The sequence below is a fragment of the Eleutherodactylus coqui genome, chromosome 2 (genome assembly GCF_035609145.1).
Source record: "Eleutherodactylus coqui strain aEleCoq1 chromosome 2, aEleCoq1.hap1, whole genome shotgun sequence".
Lineage (NCBI taxonomy): Eukaryota > Metazoa > Chordata > Amphibia > Anura > Eleutherodactylidae > Eleutherodactylus > Eleutherodactylus coqui.
Genome location: NC_089838.1, coordinates 449,237 through 474,561, shown reverse-complemented (window position 1 = coordinate 474,561; position 25,325 = coordinate 449,237). Strand labels below are relative to the sequence as shown.

The following is a 25,325-nucleotide window of genomic DNA, read 5'->3' as shown; positions in this document are numbered from 1 at the left end:
GTGATAGGAAAAAAAAAAAATTGCATCGCGCTTACGTGTAACTGCGTGTGCAATGGGACTATAAACTCGCCCCTAGCACATTATGCGCACGTTTTCAGCGTTGGACCATCCTTTAGTTCTCACATCTCGCATCATCACTGCGAGTGGAGGAACGCCCGTTTAAATGAACTAATCGCGTACGTTCTGTGCGTCGCACGAACCACAGAGGTGGAGCGATTTTATCGCCCGTGTAAACAAGTCCTGAGGCTTCTTTTACACTACAGTTTGTCCTCCAGTCAGGATTTCCGTCTCGCTCTTCCGTTTTTGTAGCAGAGAGACGGAATGAGCGGATACGGTTTTTACCTCCGTTAATTTCAATGGGATTTTTAAAAATGGCGTAGCCGGCAGCGCGATGTATTCCTTTAAGGAAACGGAGAGCGAATGGAAAGCTTTCTGTTTCTTTAAAAACCCTATTGTAATTAAAGGTGGTGGAAACGCCATTGTTTATCTACGTTTTTATTTTGTTTCCAAAAACAACAGAGACACGGAAATCCTAAGCGGAAGAAAACCGCTAGTGTGAACGCGCCCGATCCATGTGGAGCGATCGATATAAATGCTGATTTGGAGCTACACACGGTCTCCATGACAACGCCGCTTCTGACAGATCTCAGTAATGCAGTAATAAATGAAATAAAATGAGTTATAGCGGTGATGTAACAGGCGCCATGAACTTGACGTGCTTTATAACATCGTCATCTGTTAATTGTCAATAAAGTTGTGCAACACACTAGCCTATAGCCTGTATAGCAAGGTGTTCCAAATCGCCAAACGAAATGACGTCACTTCCGCTCTATAATAACCGTTATGAAAACAATTCATAATCTCTGTCTCCATTTAAATGACCGTTTTTCACACCTGTTTGCGTTTTAAAGGCTACTCCAAAATGGAGTTCTATGGTAATCCGTAATGTGACTGTTTGGCCTCTAGTTACGGGACTGCTAAACCACAGAGAGGTGAAGGCAGCGGAGGGGGCGTGTCCAGAGCTGCGGGTGTGACAGGAGGCGGGATGCCGGGACAGGTGCGCAGATCTCGCGAGAAGTGGCTGTTGGAGCGCCGGGAGGACGAGGCTGAGCTCAGTGCGGAGACTGGCGGCCGGTGAGAGCGCACGGTGGCCGGTGGCAGAGCGGAGGTGAGAGCTTCTATACACCGCACCTCTGTATGTCCCTGTATGCTCTGTTGTATGTCGGGGGCGGCATCTCTGCTTGTTGTCAGTGAATGGTCCCAGGCTAAAGCCGCATTGTGCCCTCATCCTCTGCACAGCAGCGGGTTTGTTACATTGTATCAGCCCGTGAGAGAGGAGGTCACCCTCTGAAGCCTTCCGTTCACTGACAGCAAGCAGAGGTCCTTGAGGTAAGGAGGGGTTGATGCATAAAGACTGTTCTTGTCGCGCCTTACATGTGATCACGCTTCACCCCCGGTATATATGTATACCCTGACCGTCCGCGGTGCGGGATTCCGCTATGATCCAGGGAGGAGCCGGAGTGCGTTTACAGCGAACCGCGCCAAAGAGGCAAAATCCGTGTCAGTGGGGATATTTACACGGAAGGCTGAAACGTGCGGCAGATCGGCGTCCGCTACGTGTGACCGGGTCCTGAAGCCGAGCGTGCCGCGGTCTCGTCAGGGCGGTCCTATCCGCGCCGCTGTACGACGGATCCGTTCGGCCAGTGGGCGCCGCTCTCTGCTTCCATGATGGGACCCGTCAGCGCGGATGTGAGCGGACCGCCTGTGACGGACGACCATCTCCTTCGTGGTATTGGCGATGGCGGCAGGATACGTGGAAGCTCTCCAGCCGCGTCGGCTGCCCGTCCGGTGGGGGGGCCGCGGTCAGCGCCGTGCCGCTCGTAATAAAGGACCGACCGCTCTGGGACGGAACGAGCGCAACGCTGACCCCGGCGGCAACGAACGGAGCGGCAGCCGTACGTGTGCGCCATTCTTGTAATCTGCTGTATGTCATGAAGCGCTCGTTCACGCGGGCGGCTCGCTCTCGGAATATACGCGTGTTGCTCGCTGGTCTTACTGCGTGTGCGCAATTGTTTACGTCCGCATGTCGCGATTTTCATGGAGTAAGGAGCGATGTGTGTCACTTCCAGCATAAGACCGCCGCCACGCCGGAACGGGCCACAATAGGACAGACTGACGTGCGGCCTCGGACCGTGGCGCAGAACGCTGAACCCAGTGCGCCAATTTCATTTAATTTGTGTATTTCCATGAAAAATCCGGACACGAATGCGCCCGTGCGAACGAGCCTCCGAGGTATGTTCCCACGGCGATGAACCTCTGCGCCGTCCTCCGCCCGTGGCCGTTTATTGTTCAGTAGATGCGCGCCTGATACGTGCGCCCCGGCGATACGTGTTTTTGAGGTTCCACATTAGTGCAAAGCCGAAATCGGATGTGGGAAAACACCCCCCCCCCCCCCCCCAAGTGGCGCCCCGTTTTTTTCATCCTGCGGCGCGTATTTTTAATATGCAGTGAGGTAAAAGCGGGGTGGCGGCCGGGACTCGGTGTGCGTTACAGCGGGACGCAGATCGCAGGTGTATTTTGGCGTAGAATGCGCACCGGAATACACGATATTTACGCGGCGGCGTTCACAACGGGATTTTCTACATGAGTTCTGCGGGTTTTTTTCGGTTTATTCTTCGGGCGCGGGTCCCCACATGGAATTTGCGCGGTGTGGTATTCCACCGCGGCCCTGGAGTGAAGCGACATGTTGCCTCTTTGTGGCTTCCGAGTCTGAAGTCCGCCCTCTGACGACGCCGATTCCACGCGCCGCGGTAACAATTTGTGGAATTTGAGGCGGTTTTTCTTAGGCAGAGAATCGCGCCCGAGTCCCGCCGTGCGAACGCACAATAATTCTGCGGATTTCACCTTTTCTCCGCCACCAAATCCTCACCAATATAGTTTGGGATTTTAACGTGTTTTCTGCCGCCGTCTCGATGCGTGATTTGGCGCGGTGTATCTGCTGCGTTGGGTTTCCATCCCGCCATCGCTGTACGTTCGCCATGACAGTTGCTAGGGTTGTCTGGGATGTTTTCTACTGATGACCCTTTGCTGCAGATCCTTGCCTGCTGCTGGTGTGGACAGCGCTGTCTACAGTGCAGTGGTCAGGGCTGGTACTGCAGCGGGTGCGTATGCCTGTGGCCCCCAGCCTCCATAGGCTGTTGGGGTATGCTGGCAGTTGTAGTTTTGCAGCTGGTTTGAGATGGCAGGGTCACATGGTTTGGCCGGTGTCCCGCCCCTTACACCCCGATCAGTGTGCGTGGCAATTCGCAGGAAGCCCTCCTACAGCGTCGCTGCTCACGATCGTCCTGATCGCGGGATCTCGCTGCGCCGAAGCTCAATCACTCCACACTGAGAGGTTCTGCGACTTTCTAATGGACTCTGTTTCACGATCTCTGCTTGCTGTCTGTGAACGGCGGCACCCATTGCATTAGAGGGCTTGGAACAATACCCTGCGCCTTGTTGTATCTCTTGTCCTTGCTGTGAGATACATGAAGTCCGCGTAGAACTAAAAGGGGCGGGGTTTATGTAAATGAGCACGTCGCCTATTTTCCGGGCCATTTTCTTGCGTTGTCGGGGCTCGCGGTGTATAATTGTCCGGCGGGATCGTCTCCTTGCGGTGGTTGTGGAGTCTGCCCCCTTGTGATCGCAGCTGGATTATGATCTGCTGTGATCGTGGGGGGAAGCTGCAGCCAGGTGGTTTGCCTGCAGCGGCCACTACTGGGGAAATGTAGTATTACATGCTGACCCTTCTAGCAGCAGCCGGCGCTGAGGATCCCGCATCTCGACATTGTTTAGACTGCAGATGGCAGTGATGACGTGTTCCCGTCTGACGAGAGGCACGAGGCTCCGGCGCGCCTCGCCCGCAGTCTGATCGTCACTGGGATGTGACTGCTCCGTATGACAACCGCTGCCGGGCCTAGAGAAGCCACAACCTCTCAGGCTGCTCTGTGTCAGTCTACACTGAAGTGCCGGTATTCTATTGATGATCTAGTTTCCATCTGTATAGGATGGGCCAGTGATGGGGGCGCTAATACTTAGTACTTGGGGGGCTTCATTCATGCTGGCTTAATGGTGGTCTCAGTTCTGTGAGCGATGGAGGGGAACAGCGGGTCTGCAGCAACGGACCTGGTTTAGTTTGGGTGCTGACGACGGCCGTGTTCGTGTCTGTAGACCTCGGGGTGACGCCTCAATCCTGCCCCCTGCTGGTGTGATGGTCTGGGGGGCATCGCATGCAACACTGTGCCAAAAAACACTGCACCTTAGTCTGGGCTCACACGGACGTGTTTGCCGCGTGCGAGGGCGCCATGACCGGTGTGCGCGCTGCGTGCCGCTAATCTCCGTACGCTACCCTGGCATGTGTGCCCGTAACACGCCAAGATAGTGCATGGTGCGCTTCTAGAACATGGCTCGTGTGAGCGGCATAAAGTCTGTGGCAGCGTGCTGCTGCGGGTGATGCGGCCTGATCCTGCGGTCAGTGCGATTACGGAGACACCAAGATGGCGGTGTGTATATTCTTTTTTTGCTCCACTATCAAAATTCTAAGTGTCTTTAAAAAAAAAAAAAAAAAAAAAGCCTTTTCTGTCGCCGTCGTCCGGCCGCCATAACCTTATTCTTCCCTTGACGCAGCTGTGCGAGGGCAACTTCTCTGCTGGTTCCGGTTGTTACCACTTTGGCGCACGGGCGACATTTTGGCCACTTTTTATTTTTTCATGGAGATGGGGTGAATAAAAGATGAAAAGCGCAGTCCTGGCGCCGTGTCTTTTCCTGTTGCCGTTCGCGGCGTTACCTTGGTTGATAACCTTTATATAGCGCCAGCGTATTCGCAGCGACTGAGCGCTCGTGTTCTATTAATATGGCCGGGGGGTTACATCTCGTTATTGCTGAGTCTCCACAGGGGACTTGAACCGGCGCTCGTCGGCTCGTTCATCAGTGTAACACTGCCATCTGACAGATGGGATGGCAGCACTGGGGCTCCAGAAATGCAAGTGCAGGTGTGAATGAGTCCTCATTGACAGCAAGCAGAGATCTTGAGAACAGTGATGAATTGAAGTACAGTCATGTAAGGGGTCTTCCAGGTCTGTAGTGCAGCCCTGTGGGGGTCCATGGACATCTACAGGTGCCATCGTGCGGCACATTTTTGCCAGTTCCGCATCCTAGCAACCTCAGTGCGGCGGTCTGTGGCGGCCCCTGGCGGTCTGTGGCGGCCCCTGGCGGTCTGTGGCGGCCCCTGGCGGTCTGTGGCGGCCCCTGGCGGTCTGTGGCGGCCCCTGGCGGTCTGTGGCTGTGCGCGGCCGCCGTCCGCCAGTGGAAATCTACTGACTCATCACTGCTTGTTGCAGATTCCACGTTTTCTGTACAAAATCTGCAGCGGGAATTCCTCATACTTTTGTCTATTGGGGGGCTAGACCCACGTCGGATCTGCGGCCCCCCGCTGCTGCCGTTTGCAGGAAGACATTGCACATCTGATGCAACCTGCCGCACAGAACTTGGAGGGTCTTCCGGTTACTGAATGACTTTTTTCAGGTTTTCATCCATCCACAGGAAAACTGAGGGATCGGTTGGGGGTCCGACTGATGGGATCCCAATAGTGTGGGGGTCCGCTCTGCCGCACTTCTGTTCACTAGAGGGAGCGCCGCTGCACATACGAGGTAAGAGCTGCAGTCATCCAGTGAATGGAAGAGGGGCGAACGGGACCTTCTTGGTCTCAGTGGTGGTCCCAGCGGTCGGACCCCCATCCATCCATTGAGTCAAAACTCAAAAAATCAATTAGTAACAGCAACACCCCTTAAACCTCACAACCCTCCCTGCGTGCCGTCCGTGGGGCGCAGTGGCTCAGCACACACAGGTAGTGCGGCCCCTCGGCCCCCGTTCGCATGAGCCGATCTGCGGGAGATTTTTTGACACCTCAATATGCGTAGATTCGCTATTCTGTGCGCAAAAACATGTTTGAGTTTGGCACAAAAACCTCATGAAGAAGTGAGATGATCCCCCCCCCCCCCCCCCCAAATCCTGCGCCCGCCGCCCCCAAATCCTGCGCCCGCCACCCCCAAATCCTGCGCCCGCCGCCCCCAAATCCTGCGCCCGCCGCCCCCCGCCCCAAATCCTGCGCCCGCTCGCCCTCTCCTGTCACTTTATGGCGCGGTCGGCGCACCTGCAGCTTTCGCTTCCTCTTTTCTATGGATGCCGTTACTCGGATCCTATAATCGCCTCCTCATTGTTACTGAGCGTCTGCGGCCCGGAGATGTCGGCCGTGCGGCCCGGAGGTGTCGGCCGTGCGGCCCGGAGGTGTCGGCCGTGCGGCCCGGAGGTGTCGGCCGTGCGGCCCGGAGGTGTCGGCCGTGCGGCCCGGAGGTGTCGGCCGTGCGGCCCGGAGGTGTCGGCCGTGCGGCCCGGAGGTGTCGGCCGTGCGGCCCGGAGGTGTCGGCCGTGCGGCCCGGAGGTGTCGGCCGTGCGGCCCGGAGGTGTCGGCCGTGCGGCCCGGAGGTGTCGGCCGTACGGCCCGGAGGTGTCGGCCGTACAGCTTATTTAGGGCGTGACGCGCAAAACTTGCACTGACCTAGACCCCATTGTTTACAAAAGGACTATTTACGTGCGCGCCGTTTTCCTGTGTTGACAGCGAGATAGAAGAACGCGGCTTGTTTTACCTGCAGATATCTCGCAGCGCGTTCGCAGGCACTTGTGCGTGTCATGCCAGCGCCACTTTTAGTTTCTTCTATTGCTAATGCATGTTTGCAGGACTTGTACGCCATCTTTTCTACTCCAGTCACATCTAAAGCTGACTGGTCACTCTTGGCTCTGTCTCTGCACCCCTTGCTTGTTCAGGGTCTTCACGAAGAGGGCTTGCTCTGCCGCAGGGTTGTGAAGGTAATTTGGCACCTCAGTACTAATGGATTGGATTTGGTGAGCTGAAGTGTAATTGCAGCTTTGGATGTGACTGGAGTATAAGGTCAGAACACTTGTAGGTGGAGCGAGGTGAATCGCGGGTGTAAGGATTACCTAACGGCATTGCACTTGCGGCAGCGCTTGTGTAATATCCGCACGCTCGCTCCTTGATTTCCTGTTTGCAGACCATGGGATGATGTAAGCTGCTGTGTCCCTCGGGGGTTCTGTGTGGGGGGCCCAGGGCCCAGCTGCTTCTAGGATCAGTCGGGGGGGTTATGCAGCCAGTCTGCTATGTGGAGTTGGAGGTTTCACCCATCAGGCTGGTGCAAATGTGTAGAATTGAGCCCCGGCGGGGGCGGTCTGTGGGGGGCCCCCCGGCGGGGGCGGTCTGTGGGGGCCCCCCCGGCGGGGGCGGTCTGTTGGGGGCCCCCCGGCGGGGGCGGTCTGTTGGGGGCCCCCCGGCGGGGGCGGTCTGTGGGGGGGCCTGGTTCAGACTCGCCAACTCTCAAGAAAAAGGAGGGGGATCTCTTGTGCTTCTGAAGGCTCTGTGGGGATTTACCCACCTGGGCAGAGCTGCGGACATAATGCTAATGCCAAGTGGTATGAGGACATTGTCTCCCGTGGCATAGCCTATCTCTGTGTGACCTGTGCAGTCACCAGCTTGTAGGGGCGTCACAGGTAGGCGTAGATCAGGGGTGATCACCCCTCCTTAGGTCTGCATGGCCCGATGATCTCCCCTCCGCTGTCCATCCATCAGCGCCCCCGCAACCCAATCACTTAGTTCTGCTGCTGTAATTATGTTATGGGCTTGGTTCTGGTATTGTATCTTTGTACTGAGGTTGGTTCACAAACAGGCTGCCATCTAACCTACGGCTGGCGCTAGCTGGCGGTACCAGGGCGCAGAGAAATGAGTAGCTCTGTGTGAGGTGTGTCTGCATACTTTGGGGGTCTCTGTATATGTAGGGGGTCTGTGTTGCAGCGGACTGACGGGGGTCAGATGCCACAGGTTGGAACCTATATAAATGGACAAAACATAAGGAAAAGTTTGCGCATTCAGTGTGTGGCCAGTTCACCAAGTGTGACTCCGCTGGCACGGTGACAGCGGGTGACCTGCTGGAGTGTAGAAGAGCTGGGCAGCTCCTGTCCCAGCGCCAGCACTGGGGGGAGTACGCCACTCGTCCTCCTCCGGGGATTTACCCATTTCCTTTAAGGCTTGTCTCTGTAATGTTTCTTCCATTGATGCGTTGGCTGCTTTTTCCACGAGCCGCTCCTCTCATCAACGCCTAAAATAGCCGACGCCAAAAAATGCAGACTGGGAGCCGAGGAACCTCTGATCCGCAGTCACCGGGCGGCCGACCCCACATAATGTCTGGGGGAGCCGAGGAACCTCTGATCCGCAGTCACCGGGCGGCCGACCCCACATAATGTCTGGGGGACCAGAGGAACCTCTGATCCGCAGTCACCGGGCGGCCGACCCCACATAATGTCTGGGGGAGCCGAGGAACCTCTGATCCGCAGTCACCGGGCGGCCGACCCCACATAATGTCTGGGGGACCAGAGGAACCTCTGATCCGCAGTCACCGGGCGGCCGACCCCACATAATGTCTGGGGGAGCCGAGGAACCTCTGATCCGCAGTCACCGAGCGGCCGACCCCACATAATGTCTGGGGGAGCCGAGGAACCTCTGATCCGCAGTCACTGGGCGGCCGACCCCACATAATGTCTGGGGGACCAGAGGAACCTCTGATCCGCAGTCACCGGGCGGCCGACCCCACATAATGTCTGGGGGAGCCGAGGAACCTCTGATCCGCAGTCACCGGGCGGCCGACCCCACATAATGTCTGGGGGACCAGAGGAACCTCTGATCCGCAGTCACCGGGCGGCCGACCCCACATAATGTCTGGGGGACCAGAGGAACCGCTGATCCGCAGTCACCGGGCGGCCGACCCCACATAATGTCTGGGGGACCAGAGGAACCGCTGATCCGCAGTCACCGGGCGGCCGACCCCACATAATGTCTGGGGGACCAGAGGAACCTCTGATCCGCAGTCACAGGGCGGCCGACCCCACATAATGTCTGGGGGAGCCGAGGAACCTCTGATCCGCAGTCACCGAGCGGCCGACCCCACATAATGTCTGGGGGAGCCGAGGAACCTCTGATCCGCAGTCACCGGGCGGCCGACCCCACATAATGTGTGGGGGACCAGAGGAACCTCTGATCCGCAGTCACCGGGCGGCCGACCCCACATAATGTGTGGGGGACCAGAGGAACCTCTGATCCGCAGTCACCGGGCGGCCGACCCCACATAATGTGTGGGGGACCAGAGGAACCTCTGATCCGCAGTCACCGGGCGGCCGACCCCACATAATGTCTGGGGGACCAGAGGAACCTCTGATCCGCAGTCACCGGGCGGCCGACCCCACATAATGTCTGGGGGAAATCTCGCTGTTTATCGCTGTGGCCAAACTGCGAGATTTCCGCTGGAAATACGCTCTGTGAGAACCCAGCCTTAAGAATCCCACAGGGTGCCTGACTCACAGAGCCATAAAATAAGGGCTGTAAAGTAATGTACCTGTCTGCAGACAGAAGTTCCTGGACCACTGGTAAGCAGGGATGGTATTGCAGATTCCGGCCACCACAGTATAAATAGAGAAGTCCTGCAGCACCACTTTCAATACCCAAACATGGGGAAGAATTCTCTGCACAGCCGATCAATAAAGGTGAACCGACCTTTGTATATTGCAAACTTGATAAGTGAAGGAGATCCGCAGCAGACAAGGAGATGTAAAAAGATGTTCTTTTATTCCAAATCCATAAAAGCAAACGGTACAGACAGCGACATTTCGACCATTGCTGGTCTTTATCAAGCATCATGCTTGATACTGTCTGTACCGTTTGCTTTTATGGATTTGGAATAAAAGATTCCGGCCACCAGGGGGAGCTCATCACAGCAGACATGTACAGCAGGAACAGAATGTACAATATGGACTTTTCCAGCCAGCAAGGGGAGCTCACAACAGCACACTTGTACAGCACAGCAGGGACAGGATAACAGCAGACTGTCTGCAGATCTACCTATACATCTGGAGGTAGGAGACAACGGGGATGGCAGCAGGGGACAGGCCTCTTGACTTGTGTGCACACTTTACTATGCCTTACTATCGGGGGGTGCCTTATATTTGGGACTTCTGCAAATTTTAGGGGGTGTCTTATTTTCAGGGAAACACGGTAGTATTACATGGCTCCTGTTCAATATTCTGGAACCCCTAAGCAGTCGGCCAGCGATGGCAACAATGTATCGGACTCCCTGTATTAATATCAGATGGCAAAATCTGTTCAAACCCCCTATTTCATCAGCCCCCCGGACCGGACCCCTGTAATGATACTGGGCCGAGATCAGACCGCAGAGCAGTATTACCGGACCCCTTGTATACATTGTGGACTCCAGACCCTGTTAAAGGTCACATAAGCCCTGCCCATTTTCAATCAGGGACAACCCCTTTACTACATATTTACATAACCCCACCCACTTTAGTGGGGTTTGTAGTTGAGCAGGAGGTTGGATTGCAGCTGTAGTTGGACTGCACCAGCGTGGGGCGCTCTGCAGAAACTGAAATCCCCAGGAACTCCTTTCATGTTATGCGGCTGGGGAAGCTGGGTGACAACCAGTATGGCCCCCATGTTGGCGTTCACAGGGGTTGTCACCCAGCTTTCCCAGGTTGCTGAATGTTTGCACATGGAGCAGGTAAGCTGGGTGACACGTTGTGTGGAGGGAGCGACGGCGGCCATATTGCTTGTCCACTTTCCTAACAAATATGGTCACCAATGATGCATCCCTTAGGAAAGTTGGGTGAGTGCCATAGTGGCGGCCATATTGTTTATGACCCAGCTTTCTCAGACCAAATATGAGAGTGAACTTGGGGGGGTTCCTACCCAGACGCAGCCCACATTGGGGGACCCCTCGGCTGGCAGGACCTTTACACCTACGTGTAGCACATACCGACCCTCGCTGCGATCTCCGAGCGGCGGCAGGTGCTTCCTTCCTGTCCTAACCGTATTTCACCGCCACGCCCGAACTCTCAGACTTCGGTGCAAAACAAACCTAAACTTCCTCACCACTAGAAAACTTGTAGATCCCAACAGCCAGGCTGATAACAGAGAAACATAGCTCAGGCTCAAATGCAAGAGGAGATGCCCTGCAGACGGGTACAAGCCCTGTTGGTGATCGGTATGAGTGCCTGGCTTCCGTTCTACATATGGCAGACTTCACAATCGGATCTCGTCGCCGCCTTGGTAGACGCGTTGGGGTGGCAACTGCTTGGCACAAGGACCCTCTTAAAGGGCTTTTCCTTTGAAAAATTCTGAGCTGCAGTGCCACGTACGACCAGTGCCCAGAGTGGCGCTTTTTTAGGAAGAAAGCGACCATGTATTTCTCATCTGGGATGTTCCCTTTAAAGAGCTTGCGCCCGGTTATGATGGGGGTAACTTTATGATCCGTGGGGGTCCGCTGCTCCATCCGTCTCCATCGGAGTGCTGGGCATTGCAGAGTATGAGTACCCGCTATTGGTGGCATGCTTAATCTATGGACAGACCTACGGGACCCCCGTTCTCACAATCGATGGGGGTCAATGTGGAATAAATGAAAGCTTCCGGGGGGCCCCTGGGTGTGGTTTGCTCTGTGGCCCTGGGACATTTTCCACCTAAGTGAATGTTTTTGGCTGACGCGGATTAATGCCTTTTTTTTCCCCGCTTTTTTCAGTGCTTGTTGCTATGGCGATGACGGCCGGGAACGCCACCGCCTTCCCCATGAGTAACCACACCCGCGAGAGGGTGACCGTGGCCAAACTGACGCTGGAGACGTTCTACAGCAACCTGATCCTTCAGCACGAGGAGCGAGAGACCAGGTACCGGCCCCGGCCTCCGTTTGCAGGGTCGCCCCGGCCCCCGCCTCTGTTTGCAGGGTCCCCCCGCTTGCACGGCCCCATGGCACTGACCCCCCGTTTGCAGGGTACCGGTTTGCAGGTCTGTAACCTGTTGCAAAACTACAACTCCCAGCATGCCAGACAGCTGCAGCCCCCCATAAGCCGCCCCTGCTGTAGGCCCTACAGTATAGGCAGAGGTGGATTCTAGCGGTTCCTCGTACCGAGCGCTGCGGTAGATTTGTGAGCTTTGGTAAGTTTGTGCAGAGAGAGGCGGCTCATTAACCCCTTCCTGCCCCTCGTCTGCAATATCAGATCGGAGACCCCGCTGATCCCTACTGTTAACCACTTACTTGCTGCAATCCATGTCAATTGTAGCAAGAATGAGGTTAACGTGGAGAGGGCGTTCTCTGTGACATCATCGGCCCGCCGCCATCTAATTGGAGAGGGGCTGATGGGTTGCTGCTAGTCAATAGTCACGGGGTCTGCCATGGCTTCTAATGTGAAAGGATACAGGTAATACACTGCAGTACCAAAGTATCTGAGCAAACAGCAGATTGCAGAGCAATATGAAAGGATGAAAAAAAGGCACCCTTTTTTTTTTTTTGCACACTTTTCCAAATGAATTAAAAGAAAGAAGGAAAACCCGGGGCGGCTTGGTGCGTCCGCGGCGACCTGCGCAGGAGATTAAACAGCCTGTTACCCCAGGGCAAAATATGGAGCCCAATTATCAGTTTACCTCCCAAAAAATACAATAAAACTGGTCAAAAAAAGCATGTTTCCCCCAAATGGTACCAGTAGGAACAGTAACCGGTCATGCAGAAGCTCCGCCCATGCTGGCTCCGCCCCTTCTGGGTCTTTGAATGCAGCAATCCTTAAAAGGGTTTTTATTGTGCAATAGTGGAAAAACCTAAAAATATCATAATTGTATCAAACCAGTGAAAAAATACCTGATTGTGTCATAGAGGCCGTCGGGGCATGCTGGGAAGTGTAGTTCTGCAAGAGCAAAGGAGCCGCAGGCTGGAGCGGGCAGTGGGGTGCGTTCACACGGCGCCGGTCTGCTGCAGGTTCACCTCTTCAGTGTGAATTCACTTGGAAGGATGAAGTCTGCAGCGAACGCCCCCGCGGGATACAGAGCGTCCGTCGTGGAATGATGGGAGTTGTAGTTTCACAACCGCTGAAGAGCTGTAGAACTACAAGTCCCATCATGCTGTGAGAGCCGCCCCTCGAAATTCCCCACAGAGGTTCCACATGTTCTCGCAGGGCCAGATGTGCGCGAATCTCCAGTAAATGGGAATCCGGCATTTGATGATCTGGAAACCCTGGTAATCCGACAGCGAGCCCAGATTTAGATATGCAAACCGGTTAACCGTTTCCTCCCCGGGCAGCAGTGGTCACATGACGGGTACCCGCCTGTAATAATGCCGTTTTCTTCCTGACAGGCAAAAGAAGTTGGAAATCGCCATGGAAGAGGAGGGGCTGGGAGACGACGAGGTGCGCAGCTGGAAGACGCTAACGGTTCTCTTCTGCCCTCTAGTGTCAGGACTGGGAACTGCGGCATCCATTAATAACTTGTAATGTGTCTCTATAGAAGAGGCTCCGGCGCTCGCAGCACGCGCGGAAGGAGACCGAGTTTCTGCGTCTTAAGAGGACCAGACTGGGGCTGGACGACTTTGAGTCGCTGAAGGTCATCGGCAGAGGAGCTTTCGGAGAGGTGCGGCCAGTTTCATCACCAACATAGAAAGGGGTTCTTTACTGTAAGAGCAGTGAGACTGTGGAACTCTCTGCCTGAGGATGTGGTGATGGCAGGATCCATAGAGGAGTTTAAAAGGGGACTTGATGTCTTTCTGGAGAAGAAGGATATTACAGGATATAAATATTAGGTTAAGTGTAAACCTGGTATATAGGCAGGTAGGTACTATTAGGGGTTGATCCAGGGAACAGTCTGATTGCCATTAGGGAGTCGGGAAGGAATTTTTCCCCCAAAAGGGCTAATTGGCTTCTGGCCTTGCGGTTTTTTGCCTTCCTCTGGATCAACACAGGAGGATAAACAGGCTGGACTAGATGGGCATTGTCTTCATTCGGCCTTACATACTATGTTATTAGTACCTTCACTAGTCGGTGCATCTTTAACCCCTTAGTGACCTACATAATTTAAGCCCTAGCAGCCGGTCCGCCCTTTCCCCTTTGTGTCCCAGCAGTCGTACCATTTCTTATGTTTGTGGGACCAACTAGTTAACTCTTTTTAGTAATTTTTCCTGGGGGCAACGGGGGTACCATGTGACCTTTATTAGGACAACACCAGATTTATAGCGGTTTTACTACTTTTGCGCTATATATATATATATAGTACAATGTTGTTGTTTGTTTATTTTTTCACAAAAATACTTTGTGGCGCTGCACTTCAGGACGGATTATTTTCACTTTCCCGTCAACAGATGTATGAGGGTGTGTTTTTTGCAGGGCGGCCTTGTAGTTTTTATCGGCACCATTTCGAGGTATTTGTGACCCTTTTTCCTTTTTTTCTTTTCCTTTTTGCTCTTCTCTTTTTTTTCTCTTTAATTTTTTATTCAATGGGAACTGATTGTGCTGGATGATGTATTGTTATCGCGCGGCTCGTTATGGATGGGGCAATACTAAATATACTACCAATACCCCCTCTCCCTCTTCCCCCTCCCTCTTCCCCCCCCTCCCCCCCCATAGCTGCCAGGGGTTAATGACTTGATAGACCATAAAAGTCAAGAAATCCTTTTTATTGTAGGTGCGTCTTGTTCAGAAGAAGGACACGGGGCACATCTATGCTATGAAGATCCTCAGGAAGGCGGACATGTTGGAGAAGGAGCAGGTGAGCCGCAGAGAGCGTTGGTGGAGGAAGGGGGTGACTGGGAATAGAGGTCATCATGTACACAACCTGTTTCCCCCCATGTAGGTGGCGCACATCCGAGCTGAGCGGGATATATTGGTAGAAGCAGATGGAGCCTGGGTGGTGAAAATGTTCTACAGTTTCCAGGATAAGCGGAACCTCTATCTGATCATGGAGTTCTTACCGGGAGGTAAGCTCCTAAATAAGGCGCAAACCAGTTTCTGTATAGAATTAAAGGCGTATTCTGGGACTTTATTTTTTCTGTTGATGACAGAGACCTTCTGATCGAATGCCCACTGATCAGCTGACAGCCGGGCTGCGGTCAGTGCAGAAAGCACTGACCATAGCACAGTGGTCCAGTTTGGTACTGCAGATGCTGCTGCTATTGAGTTCACTGGGGTGCGCGCCTGCAATACCAACCCAGGCCACTGCGCTATGGTCAGCGCTCTCTGCTTCATGTTCTGACTGCAGTAACATTGGCCCCGGGAATCTGCTAATCAGAAGGGATCCGAGCGTCTAGACACCATGGATCTATTGATGACTTGTTAATCATCCATAGGAAAAGAAAAAATCCTGGAATACCCCTTTAACTTACAGAAATGTCAGTGTGTACATAGATTATCCTGCACTGATCCTGAGTTATATCTGGTCTTATACTCTAGAGCTGCGCTCACTATTCAGCTAATGGAATTACATTAGTTATGCCATATTATAACAGCTTATATGGACCTCCCCTTTAAACGTCTGGTGTGTAGGTGACATGATGACGTTGCTCATGAAGAAGGACACGCTGTCTGAGGAGGAGACTCAGTTCTACATCGCAGAGACTGTATTGGCCATCGATGCGATTCACCAGCTGGGCTTCATCCACCGAGATATCAAACCGGACAACCTGCTGCTGGACGCCAAGGTGAGTCGCGTGCCCCCACAGATTGGTGACGCTCTAGGTGCCAGTCTCTTAAAGGGCCCTAAACGCCATCAATTCCCTTGCTGTGCTGTTGCTCTCTGTTATCAGATTCCTCAGGTTGGAGAGATAACTGCTGTACCCCTTTTAGTATAGCAAATGATTCCAGCCAGCGTCGGGCAGTTCACAAGTGACCATGATATTCTCCACCTCTTCCGTCCCTGCAGGGTCACGTCAAGCTCTCAGATTTCGGCCTTTGCACAGGCCTGAAGAAAGCTCATCGGACCGAATTCTACAGGAATCTCAGTCACAATCCGCCCAGCGATTTCAGTGAGTCCTAAAGGGGTTAATCCATTAATGTAGGTTATGTGCTGATTAAAGGGGTTGTCCAGGGTTAGAAAAACATGGCTCCTTTCTTCCAAACACAGCGCCCCCCCCCCCCCCCCCCTTGTCCGTGAGTAGTGTCTGGTATTGCTGCTCAGCTCTCATTCACTTTAATGCAGCTGAGCTGCAATATCAGACACGACCCATGGACAAGGGTGTGGCGCTGTCTTTGGAAGAAAGCAGCCATGTTTTTCTAACTCTGGACAACCCCTTTAATGTTGAAGTATATCTTTATACCCATCAGAGCTCTATTTTCTAATACAGAGCAAGAGCTTTGTATGAAGTAGTTGTGTGAATGCTGCAGCCACCACTAGAGGGAGCCCCGGAGCTTGCTGTATACTGGTGTCCTGGGCATGCAGGGTTTGTATGGAGCAGCATGGAGAGCCAAACCCACTCTTTAATGCCCCAATTGGTGCCTCGGGGGCCTGAAGGGCCCCCATGAGATCCCCAGGTGCTATCAAGGTGTCACGGCAGCCAGGAGCATTCTGAAGGCCCCCAGGGTTGCCATATATTCCATGCCTGTGGCCTGTCCTAATAGAATGCCGGCAGAGGTACCATATATTGTATACCATATACCAGTATATAGTAGAAGAGATCAAAGCTTTGTAAGTTCAAGTTACCTATGGGAACTAAAAGAAGTTGTCAAAGGAGCTTTTTAATTCCTAAATTTCTATTATTCACTGACAAAGAAGCCAATAATAGAGCAGCTGGCGGGCGGCGGGCGGCTCAGTGGGCATAGAGCCTGCAGAGAGCCAGACTAGAATGTGGAGGAGCTGCCTGTTCACTGCGGGCTAATGGTGCCGCAGTCTGGGCTGGGTGAGCGGCTGCACCATTAGTCTGCATTGTACCTAACAGTGGGCGCACAGGGTCTGACGGGTGCCTGGTGGCCTCGCCTTATGTGTCTTGGCTAAAATGCAGAACGGACACCCGCATTGATCAGTATATTTGCATGCAGTTTGCTATACATTTGGGGAGCCCAAGATGTCGCCCAGTGTGACCCACTGTGGAGATGCGGGGCGATCTGCTCTGCCAGTAGGGGTCGCACTCCTGTATAGTCTGTGGTTGGCGCCCTGGTATCGTTCACACGTGCGGACTATGTATCTGCAGTCGCTCCTCCCTGCACAGAACAGGAGCTCGCTGCAGGCTACAAGGCTGTGTGCGCCCATCGAGCCGCCGCCAGGCCATCAGGTCTTGTGTTGTCGGCTTCCGTTTCACTCGATGTCCTTGTTTTTTTTTTCTCACTTCTGTGATTTTTCATAAATATGTTAACCAAATACTAAGAAAAACTAACTGCACTAGACTTTGGTTTCTGTACGTCCGTCGTCTGTCGAAGTGCCGCCTCGCTTGTCCCGTCCGGGGAACAATGCTCACCGCCATCCCGTCGCCAAGACACGAAGTTTAATAAAAACGATGAAAAACTCTAAACCGGTAGCGATACTATCTGCAGCCCGCGCAGCGCCAGAGTGGAGGGGAACGTCGCGGCGGGCAGGAAAGAACTGCGGCGTCGCTGTAATATCGTGCTGACCCATAAGGTCACCGCAGCGCGTACCCCCCCCCCCCCCCCGGGATTGGGTTTTCACTCCGTGTTTTACTGGATCTTTATGCAGTGTTGCAAAAACAACTAATGCTTCTAAAGTATATATATTTTTAGGTTTGTGCAGCGGTGGAAGGGCCTAAAAACCACGTGATTTTGGTGTTATAATCGTACCGACCCGCAGGGAACACGCATTGTCATTTCTGCTTGCCCTGAAAAAAACAAACTATACATTGTGCCCAACTGCGGCCCCCCCCCCCCCGCGGTCCCCCCGCGGCCCCCCCCCCCTGCAGTCCCCCCGCGGCCGTATGTTATGGCTTCTGACAAGTGGAGATAAAAATCCCCTATACTCGTTGCGTTCTTTGGTCTACAATAGGCCGTGACATTAAGGGGTTAAAGCCACCACCTGGGCCTGGACAAGCAAAGATGGCCGCAGCGCTTCTGACTACCTGATGCACACGCTGCATACCAGGCATTGCTCTGACTGGCCAGCACAGCTCATGGGGGCAGCACTGGTCAACCACTGCTTGTAGCGTCTTAGATTGATGATGTAGCCAGAGAAGCTCATGCCGCCATCACGAAGCAATTAAAGCAGCCTGTCGCTTTAAGAAATTAGCGCAGAGTGTTGGTCCTACCAACGGGGGCATCACTTTTTGTTCTTTCTCCTAACTTAACAGCTTTTCAGAATATGAACTCCAAGAGGAAAGCGGAGACCTGGAAGAAGAACCGGAGGCAGCTGGTGAGTAGTGCTGGGGGGCGGATCTCACCGCTGCTCAGGGGTCTTTTTTAAAGGGCCATACACTGCAATGTATTCGCTAAAAGAGGTTGTCAAGGAACAGCAGATGATGTCAGTGCAGCCAGTGTAAACCAGTTCTAGGAAGAGAAGGGGCGGGGTCACCGGTGTAGGGGCGGGGCCTAATTATACACTGACAAGAGGATTTGTGTGTACGGGGTCCTGAGTAGCCTATGACTGGGCTTTGTGGACTGTTCTCTAGTCCTCTCAGGGTACTGTTGGGTTCTGCCCTAATTCTGGCTCCGCCTCCTCCGTGTGGCATGAGAGTTCTCCTGTCAGTGTACTGTTAGGCTCTGCCCCTCCTCCTTGGACAGGTTTCCATTTATACCATCCCCAGAAAACCCCTTTAAACGGGACGACTGTTGTTGCCTGCACAGCTGTGGGGCGCTGGCGCCATTGTGCAGGAAAAAACAGTGTTCAGTGCTTCGGCCCCTTTAAGGGGTTGTCCAGTCTTAAACTTATGATCACCTTTCTTAAGGATACGTCATCAATAGTAGGTTGGTGAGGATCAGTCACCTGGGACCTCCAGCGATCAGCCGGAGCACCGAGCTGGTCTCTGCAGAGGCAGACGACTCTGTTCCCACTGCGGTGACCAGGCTGGGTATTGCTGGCAAAGTCCCCATTTAAAATGAATGGCTGGTAGTACCAAGCCTGGCCACCGCATTGGGAATGGAGCTGTGTGCATCCTGCAGAAATCGGCTCAGTGCAAGAGTGCATCAGCCCATAGAACAGCTGATGACTAGAGGTCCCAAGTGATGGGTCCTTCGCCAATCCTCTACTGATGACCTATCCTGGAGATATACCATCTATGGTTTACAACTGGACAACCCCTCTGGGGGTTAGTGTGCCCCGGGGGTTACTCCCGCCTCCCTCCATCATAAACCATGGCCTATCCTAGCCAGAAGCCGTTGGTGCCCAGTTTAGCTTCCTAATTTTTTTCTTTCACCCTTCAGTAATCCAGTATTTTTGGATGAAGGCGCCGCTGCCTTATATTGGAAGCGGGTTGGTTTTCTCTTTGTGGTAACATTCTGCTTTTGTATTGGCCAGGCATATTCCACAGTGGGGACCCCGGACTACATCGCCCCCGAGGTCTTCATGCAGACGGGGTACAACAAGCTGTGTGACTGGTGGTCGTTGGGGGTCATCATGTACGAGATGCTGATAGGTAAGACCGAGATGTGACGGGACCCTCGCTGGTTCGTCGTCTCCTCAGCTCTGTCGCCCCCTGGAGTCATTTAGTGCCCCCCCCCATGTCATGTGATGCTGCTAGGATTAATCAGAGCCGCGCACTTATCGCTTTGTTCTCCGTCTCGCAGGATATCCTCCGTTCTGCTCAGAGACCCCGCAGGAGACGTATCGCAAAGTGATGACCTGGAAAGAGACGCTGGTGTTCCCTCCAGAGGTGCCAATATCGGAAAAAGCCAAAGACTTAATTCTCAGGTCGGTGGGATCCCGGGCCGTATGAGGGGGGCAGGAGGAGTTATGGTGGCACGCCGCTTCATTCTAGTCATTCGGGAGGATCACTGGGATCAGATCCCGGAGCTGGAGATCTTAGTAAGCGCCGCAAATAAAGATGATGATTATTGTAACCCTTTCGATAAGGGGAGGAGATCGTCTACAACCGTTACAGCAAGATTCCACCGATTCAGCATTCCGGGCCGGCGAGATGACTGGAGATTCCCAATCATTAGACGGATAAACATGCAGTGTGTGAGGATGTGCATATATATATATCCATCCCTGTACGGTGATTCTCCCCCTGACCCCGGAGTGCGGCATAAAATCACATGACAAGTTTTCCGTTAATCAGTTTCAGTGTGAATCCACAATAGATGGGAAGATCCGGCGATCGGAGCGACTTCCAACGACGCCGGTCACCAGTGCTGGACTAGCCGGGGTCTCACCGCCAACCGCGCGGGGGGGGGGGGGGGGGAGGGGGGGGGGGTTCTCGTTTAACAGTGTAGAGCGTTTACTGAGAATGACGCGATCGAGAAAAACATCCAGCGAAAGGGAAACTTGTGGACAGAAGGAACTCCTCACTGAAAGGGGTCGGAGGAGGATGTCAGGGGCGGACTGATAGAGCGCTGGGGCTCTAACTAACATCTACCAATCTGCAATGCACCATTTCTTAGTATGGATGTTATAACAGCAGATGACCGGTTCCAGCGCCAAGAAAACCGAAAGACGAGACTCCAGCGGGCAAAAGAGCGCAAAACTTATCAGCGTATCACTGAGCAGCGGAGAAACCCCTCCTGGTCAGATGGGGCCGGATCTCTGCTGCTGATGGGGCGGGGGGGGGGGGGGGGGGGTCAGAATTTTTGCTCAAGCAGCATGAATTGCTGATCCCTTCCTGTCAGCTGGTCAGAACATGTCAGCACCGCCATCTACAAGAAGCTTCCTGTCCACAGGGGCCGGTATTCCTGCAGGACGATTTTATCAGCCGGTGGACTCTACACCCCAATGAACTGCTGCGGTTCTGAAGGCCAACCGAGTCCAACGCCACTAGATGGGGGTCTCTAGTAGAGTGGGCATTCAGTGTGTGCAATGATGTATACTTTAGGCTGCCTCGGTAGTGGAGGGATATACACCGGGCCTCATTTATCAAAGCTATCTAGTGGTGAGACTGTCCTTATTGCCCATAGCAACCAATCACAGCACAGCTTTCATTTTCTCATAGTGGAATACAGAACGAGAGCTGCGCTGTGATTGGTTGCTACGGGCAACTAACAGGTTTTCTTTTAGACCTTTTCATAAGTCTCCCCCTATGTCTCCTCTACAGGTTCTGCACGGACGCTGAAAACAGAATTGGCGCTAACTCAGTAGAAGAAATCAAAACTCATGCTTTCTTCGAATGCGTGGACTGGGGGCACATCAGGTACGGAAGAGCCGCACGTCCTCGGCCAGGGAGGTTATCCTGCTAATGTGACGCGGGGGAGCCCGGAGATAAAGTGTGAAATGGCGCAGATATGTTATGATACTTTACAGGCAGTGAACACCAATACACAACAGATCTGCATGTCTGAAGTGTTGGCGGCCCCCGGCAGTGGCCCCCGCGGGGATGGCGGCCCTTGATCTCTGGCTGGGCAGCAACCCGACAACCCAAGGGGCTTTTAGATGGAACGATTAGTCGTTCAAAATGAGCGCAAGCGCATGATTGTTGTGTCTGAACGCGAGCCAGCGACGTACGAGAATCATGCGCTTTTTACTCGTTTGATTTATGCGAGATCAGAGGTCACAGACGCCGCCGAGGGCGGCCGCACTGAGGACATAAAATGCCTGTGTGGTTGTGCCCGGCCGGCTCCCAGCTGGCAGTTGTTGTTCTCTGCCAGCCTCTAATGTGGCACCCACTGCCCCTCTGAGGTCCTGCGGGTCGGGGACCCCATCAGTCCATCGCCCCATTAGGGTGTACAGAAAGGTCCCTGTCAGACCTAGATGGGTTTGTATTGTACTACCGCAGAGCTCTCTTATGGGAATTGCGCTACTTCTAGAGTGGCGGTGTGAAGGTCAGTGTGTTACATATGATCCGTGTATTGGGGACTCGCTGGCCGGTCGCCTCCACCCCGCTGTGTGACCTTCAGTCTGTAATGTTTTCCTCATTCAGGGAGAGACCCGCCGCCATCACCATTGAGATAAAAAGCATCGATGACACCTCCAACTTTGATGAATTCCCAGAATCCGATATTTTACAGCCGGGTAAGTGTCAGTCTACACTGCACCCTGCATTTGTGTCCTTCCTGAGCTGCAGGAGTCGGGGTGATCTCTGCAAAGTGAGGTCTCCCCATTGAAAACAGACCCTCCACGATCCACCAGAGGACCACTACTTCCCCCGAAGTGATGCCAAGGGGTTCTGATATAAAAATGCCTCGCATCTGCCGAGAAATCGCATGTTGGCGGGCCCGGCATCGCCCCGGCTCACGGCCCGGCATCGCCCCGGCTCACGGCCCGGCATCGCCCCGGCTCACGGCCCGGCATCGCCCCGGCTCACGGCCCGGCATCGCCCCGGCTCACGGCCCGGCATCGCCCCGGCTCACGGCCCGGCATCGCCCCGGCTCACGGCCCGGCATCGCCCCGGCTCACGGCCCGGCATCGCCCCGGCTCACGGCCCGGCATCGCCCCGGTCAATTCAGCTTTTGACTTGCATATCTTTGCCTTAATGCGCTTTTCTGCTGCCTTGCCAGCCTTTGTTTTTCGTCCCCTCTGCCCCCATGTTGGGCTCTCCTTGCCTTTGTCTACTTCTGTCATTGTCCATTTCCTCATCTGCCTTTCCTAAACTCTCCCTTGCCCCCCCCCCATCCCCCGCCCGCTCTTTCCTTTTTTTAAGATGTTTTTTCCTGCATGTGTCTTTAGTGCCAAACACGACGGAGCCCGACTACAAGTCCAAGGACTGGGTCTTCCTCAACTACACCTACAAGCGCTTCGAGGGCCTGACGCAGCGCGGCTCCATCCCGTCCTACATGAAGTCCGGGAAGTTATGAGGCCGGTTAACTGTATTTAGGCTCAAAGGGAAAAACAAAACGGCAAGAAGGGAGCCCCGCTGCTCCGGTATCCGCTGCGCTCGGACTCTGGCAGAGGACGGGGTTCCAGGCCGAGAAGACTCTGCGGGCCGGGGGATTCTCACCGCGGCGGATCCCACCGGGGGATTCTGTCTTGTCTTTTTTATTTCCCCTCCTTTTATATTTAGGAACTGTTAAGGGCCGTACATTATCGGGTACTGCAGCGCCCCCCATCGCTGTGCACTGGGGAGGGGCCTGTTCTATGCGCCATTCTCTGCACTGATCGACCCCCTGAGCTACACCCCGCTGCCAGCCGCTGGGGTCTGCCGACGACCGTCCCGTGACGGGATTCTATGGGGGCTGTGTTTTGTTTTAAAGAGGCAGCTGCCGCATGAGAAGGGGAAGTCGCTGATGTCATTGTTACTTATTTTTACGTGTTTGATTTGTACGATTATTTATTCTGCGCTGTCTGCACGGCGGGGTCTGCGTCCGCCTTTACGCCGGCCTGCCTACTGCCCTCGAGGACGGATGGAAAGTGCCGGCACAATAAACTAAGGGCGGGTGGAGAATCTGCTTCATCGCTGGGGCTTCTTGCACTTATTTCTATCATTCTCTGCTTGTGGATGAATGGAAGCATCATTCAGAGGCTGAACCCTAGGCCTGATCGTTCTCACAGCTGCCACCTTGTTACAGTGTATCAGTGCAGGTAAAGCCACATGTTTATCTGCACTGGATGCTCCTGTTAGAGCAAAAGCCCAGATGCAATGGTGCAGTATGCTGTAAGGTCCAGAACATGCTAGCGGGCGCAACGGAAGCCACACAGACCCCATCATAGTCAGCGGGTCCATCCTATGATGCAATCAAACGTCGCCGACCGGATCGGATGGGCAGAGCTTGTTTTCTTGCTCTCATAACAAAGCGGGAACATGGAAACCGGAAGTGTCAGCAGGTTTATGCAGCGTAATCCCGGCGCGGTCCGTATACCGCGCTCACGTACGTCTTATTCCCAAACGCAGCGGCTATCACGATAAGCAGACTTTGAACTTTCCTGCCGAATGCGCGAAGGACCGTTCTCTCTATTCACGAACATGGGGAGAACGGTCACTGGCGTTTGGTGTTTTGCCACCCCTGGGACTCGAAGCGCCATGCGGAATCGAACTTCAAAGTATGTTGTGAAACGCCACATAAGTGGGTGGCATGAACCTGATGCCAGGTTCCCTTTAACCATGTTATGCCCTTTGGTGGGAGGTGAGGTTTGTATGGAGATAATCTTCCATTCATAGACAGCAAGCAGAAACATTTGAAAGGGTTATAAAACTGTCATGTAATGAACCCGCGTTAGGCGCAGACACCCACTTTTGGCGCAGACACCCGCGTAATCTCACTGTGGATTATGTGCCCGAATGTGAGCAGAAAGTGTGCGCCATTTTAGCGTTCTATTGAATGCTATGGAAATCCGAAGCGCGGCCCATCCAGTGTGCATGTTACGATAAAGAATTTGCATGTTGGTTTCCATGAGGAATTTGTCCGGTAAGCGGGGGGCTAAATCTGTGCAGAAGTTCACATGGCAATCATTGGCTGACCTCTAGAGCCTCTGCCAGGCTATTGGATTGGGGCCGTTACTCTCTGCACCATTGTAGCCTATGAGGCTATGAACGAGCCGTGTCCTACTGGTCAGCGATGCATGTCAATGTGCTGCTGCTTCTGTGTATATTGGACTGCTGTCGTGTGCTAGCCAATGCACCCTGCCCTCTCGGCCACAACGTGCACTTACCGCTGGCGTGTGCCCAGTCTACTGCTCAGCCTTGGAGTGCTGCATGAGAGCAATCTTGCATCGATCGGACACCTCGGAGGCCTTGTGTATGAGCCCTTCATATCTATATATGAGAGATCACATGTTGTAGGGTCTAAGAACCTGCCCAGATTCATTGCAGAATGTTTCCACAGTAAATGATAACATTCTGTCGCCACTAGGGGGAGCTAGCTGCACACCATTATCTACAGTAAGGGTTGGAGTGAATGGCAGCTGTATAAATGTATCTGCTGTGAGTGGTCATGTTACATTGTCACAGGAGGCACGTCCCCATGCCTCCAGGGGCAAAGAGGCACTAATCCTAGACACACTTACTGATGGTCATATGCTGCAATCACAAGTGCTGACCTCTACCCATCGTGGGTAGAGGGCATCAAAATAGGTATTCATGAAGAGTCCTAATTGGTCAGTTGCAACGGTCATGCAATAAACTCAACTACGGCTAATAAAGACCTTTTCTCAAAACTGCATTTCTGCTGTCAAATTTCCATGTGCGCTCAAGTGTGGTCGTGCAGCCCCTGTCTGCACCAGTAGAGGGCGCTCACGTAGCACTCTCATTCTTAGCCAGGCATTTAGTTTTGTTTTTTGATCCTGATTCCTCGTTAGCAGGTGCCATACTTTTACCCGTATTTGTATGCCCGTCGAGGCATGTTCTATAAATGAGGTGATGAGAAGATTGCATAATATAGCACTAAGGTTT

At 53.6% G+C, this 25,325-nt stretch overlaps 1 protein-coding gene across 2 annotated transcripts; it reads left to right on the top strand.

Moving 5' to 3' along the window:
• The first annotated feature begins 1,024 nt into the window (after nucleotides 1–1,024).
• Nucleotides 1,025–25,090, top strand: STK38L (serine/threonine kinase 38 like). 2 transcript variants are annotated; one of them, XM_066590127.1, is made up of 15 exons: nucleotides 1,030–1,168; nucleotides 5,581–5,687; nucleotides 11,682–11,826; nucleotides 13,284–13,335; nucleotides 13,433–13,555; nucleotides 14,603–14,686; nucleotides 14,771–14,894; nucleotides 15,460–15,614; nucleotides 15,836–15,938; nucleotides 18,204–18,265; nucleotides 19,367–19,484; nucleotides 19,636–19,759; nucleotides 21,099–21,194; nucleotides 21,921–22,012; nucleotides 22,667–25,090. In XM_066590127.1, the coding sequence occupies exons 3-15, from the start codon at nucleotides 11,693–11,695 to the stop codon at nucleotides 22,792–22,794; spliced, it is 1,395 nt and encodes a 464-aa protein (XP_066446224.1). In that variant the 5' UTR covers nucleotides 1,030–1,168; nucleotides 5,581–5,687; nucleotides 11,682–11,692; the 3' UTR covers nucleotides 22,795–25,090. The 2 variants fall into 2 exon arrangements, with proteins under 2 accessions (XP_066446223.1, XP_066446224.1); XM_066590126.1 differs by lacking the exon at nucleotides 5,581–5,687 and having other exon boundaries at nucleotides 1,025–1,168.
• The last annotated feature ends 235 nt before the right edge of the window (nucleotides 25,091–25,325 follow it).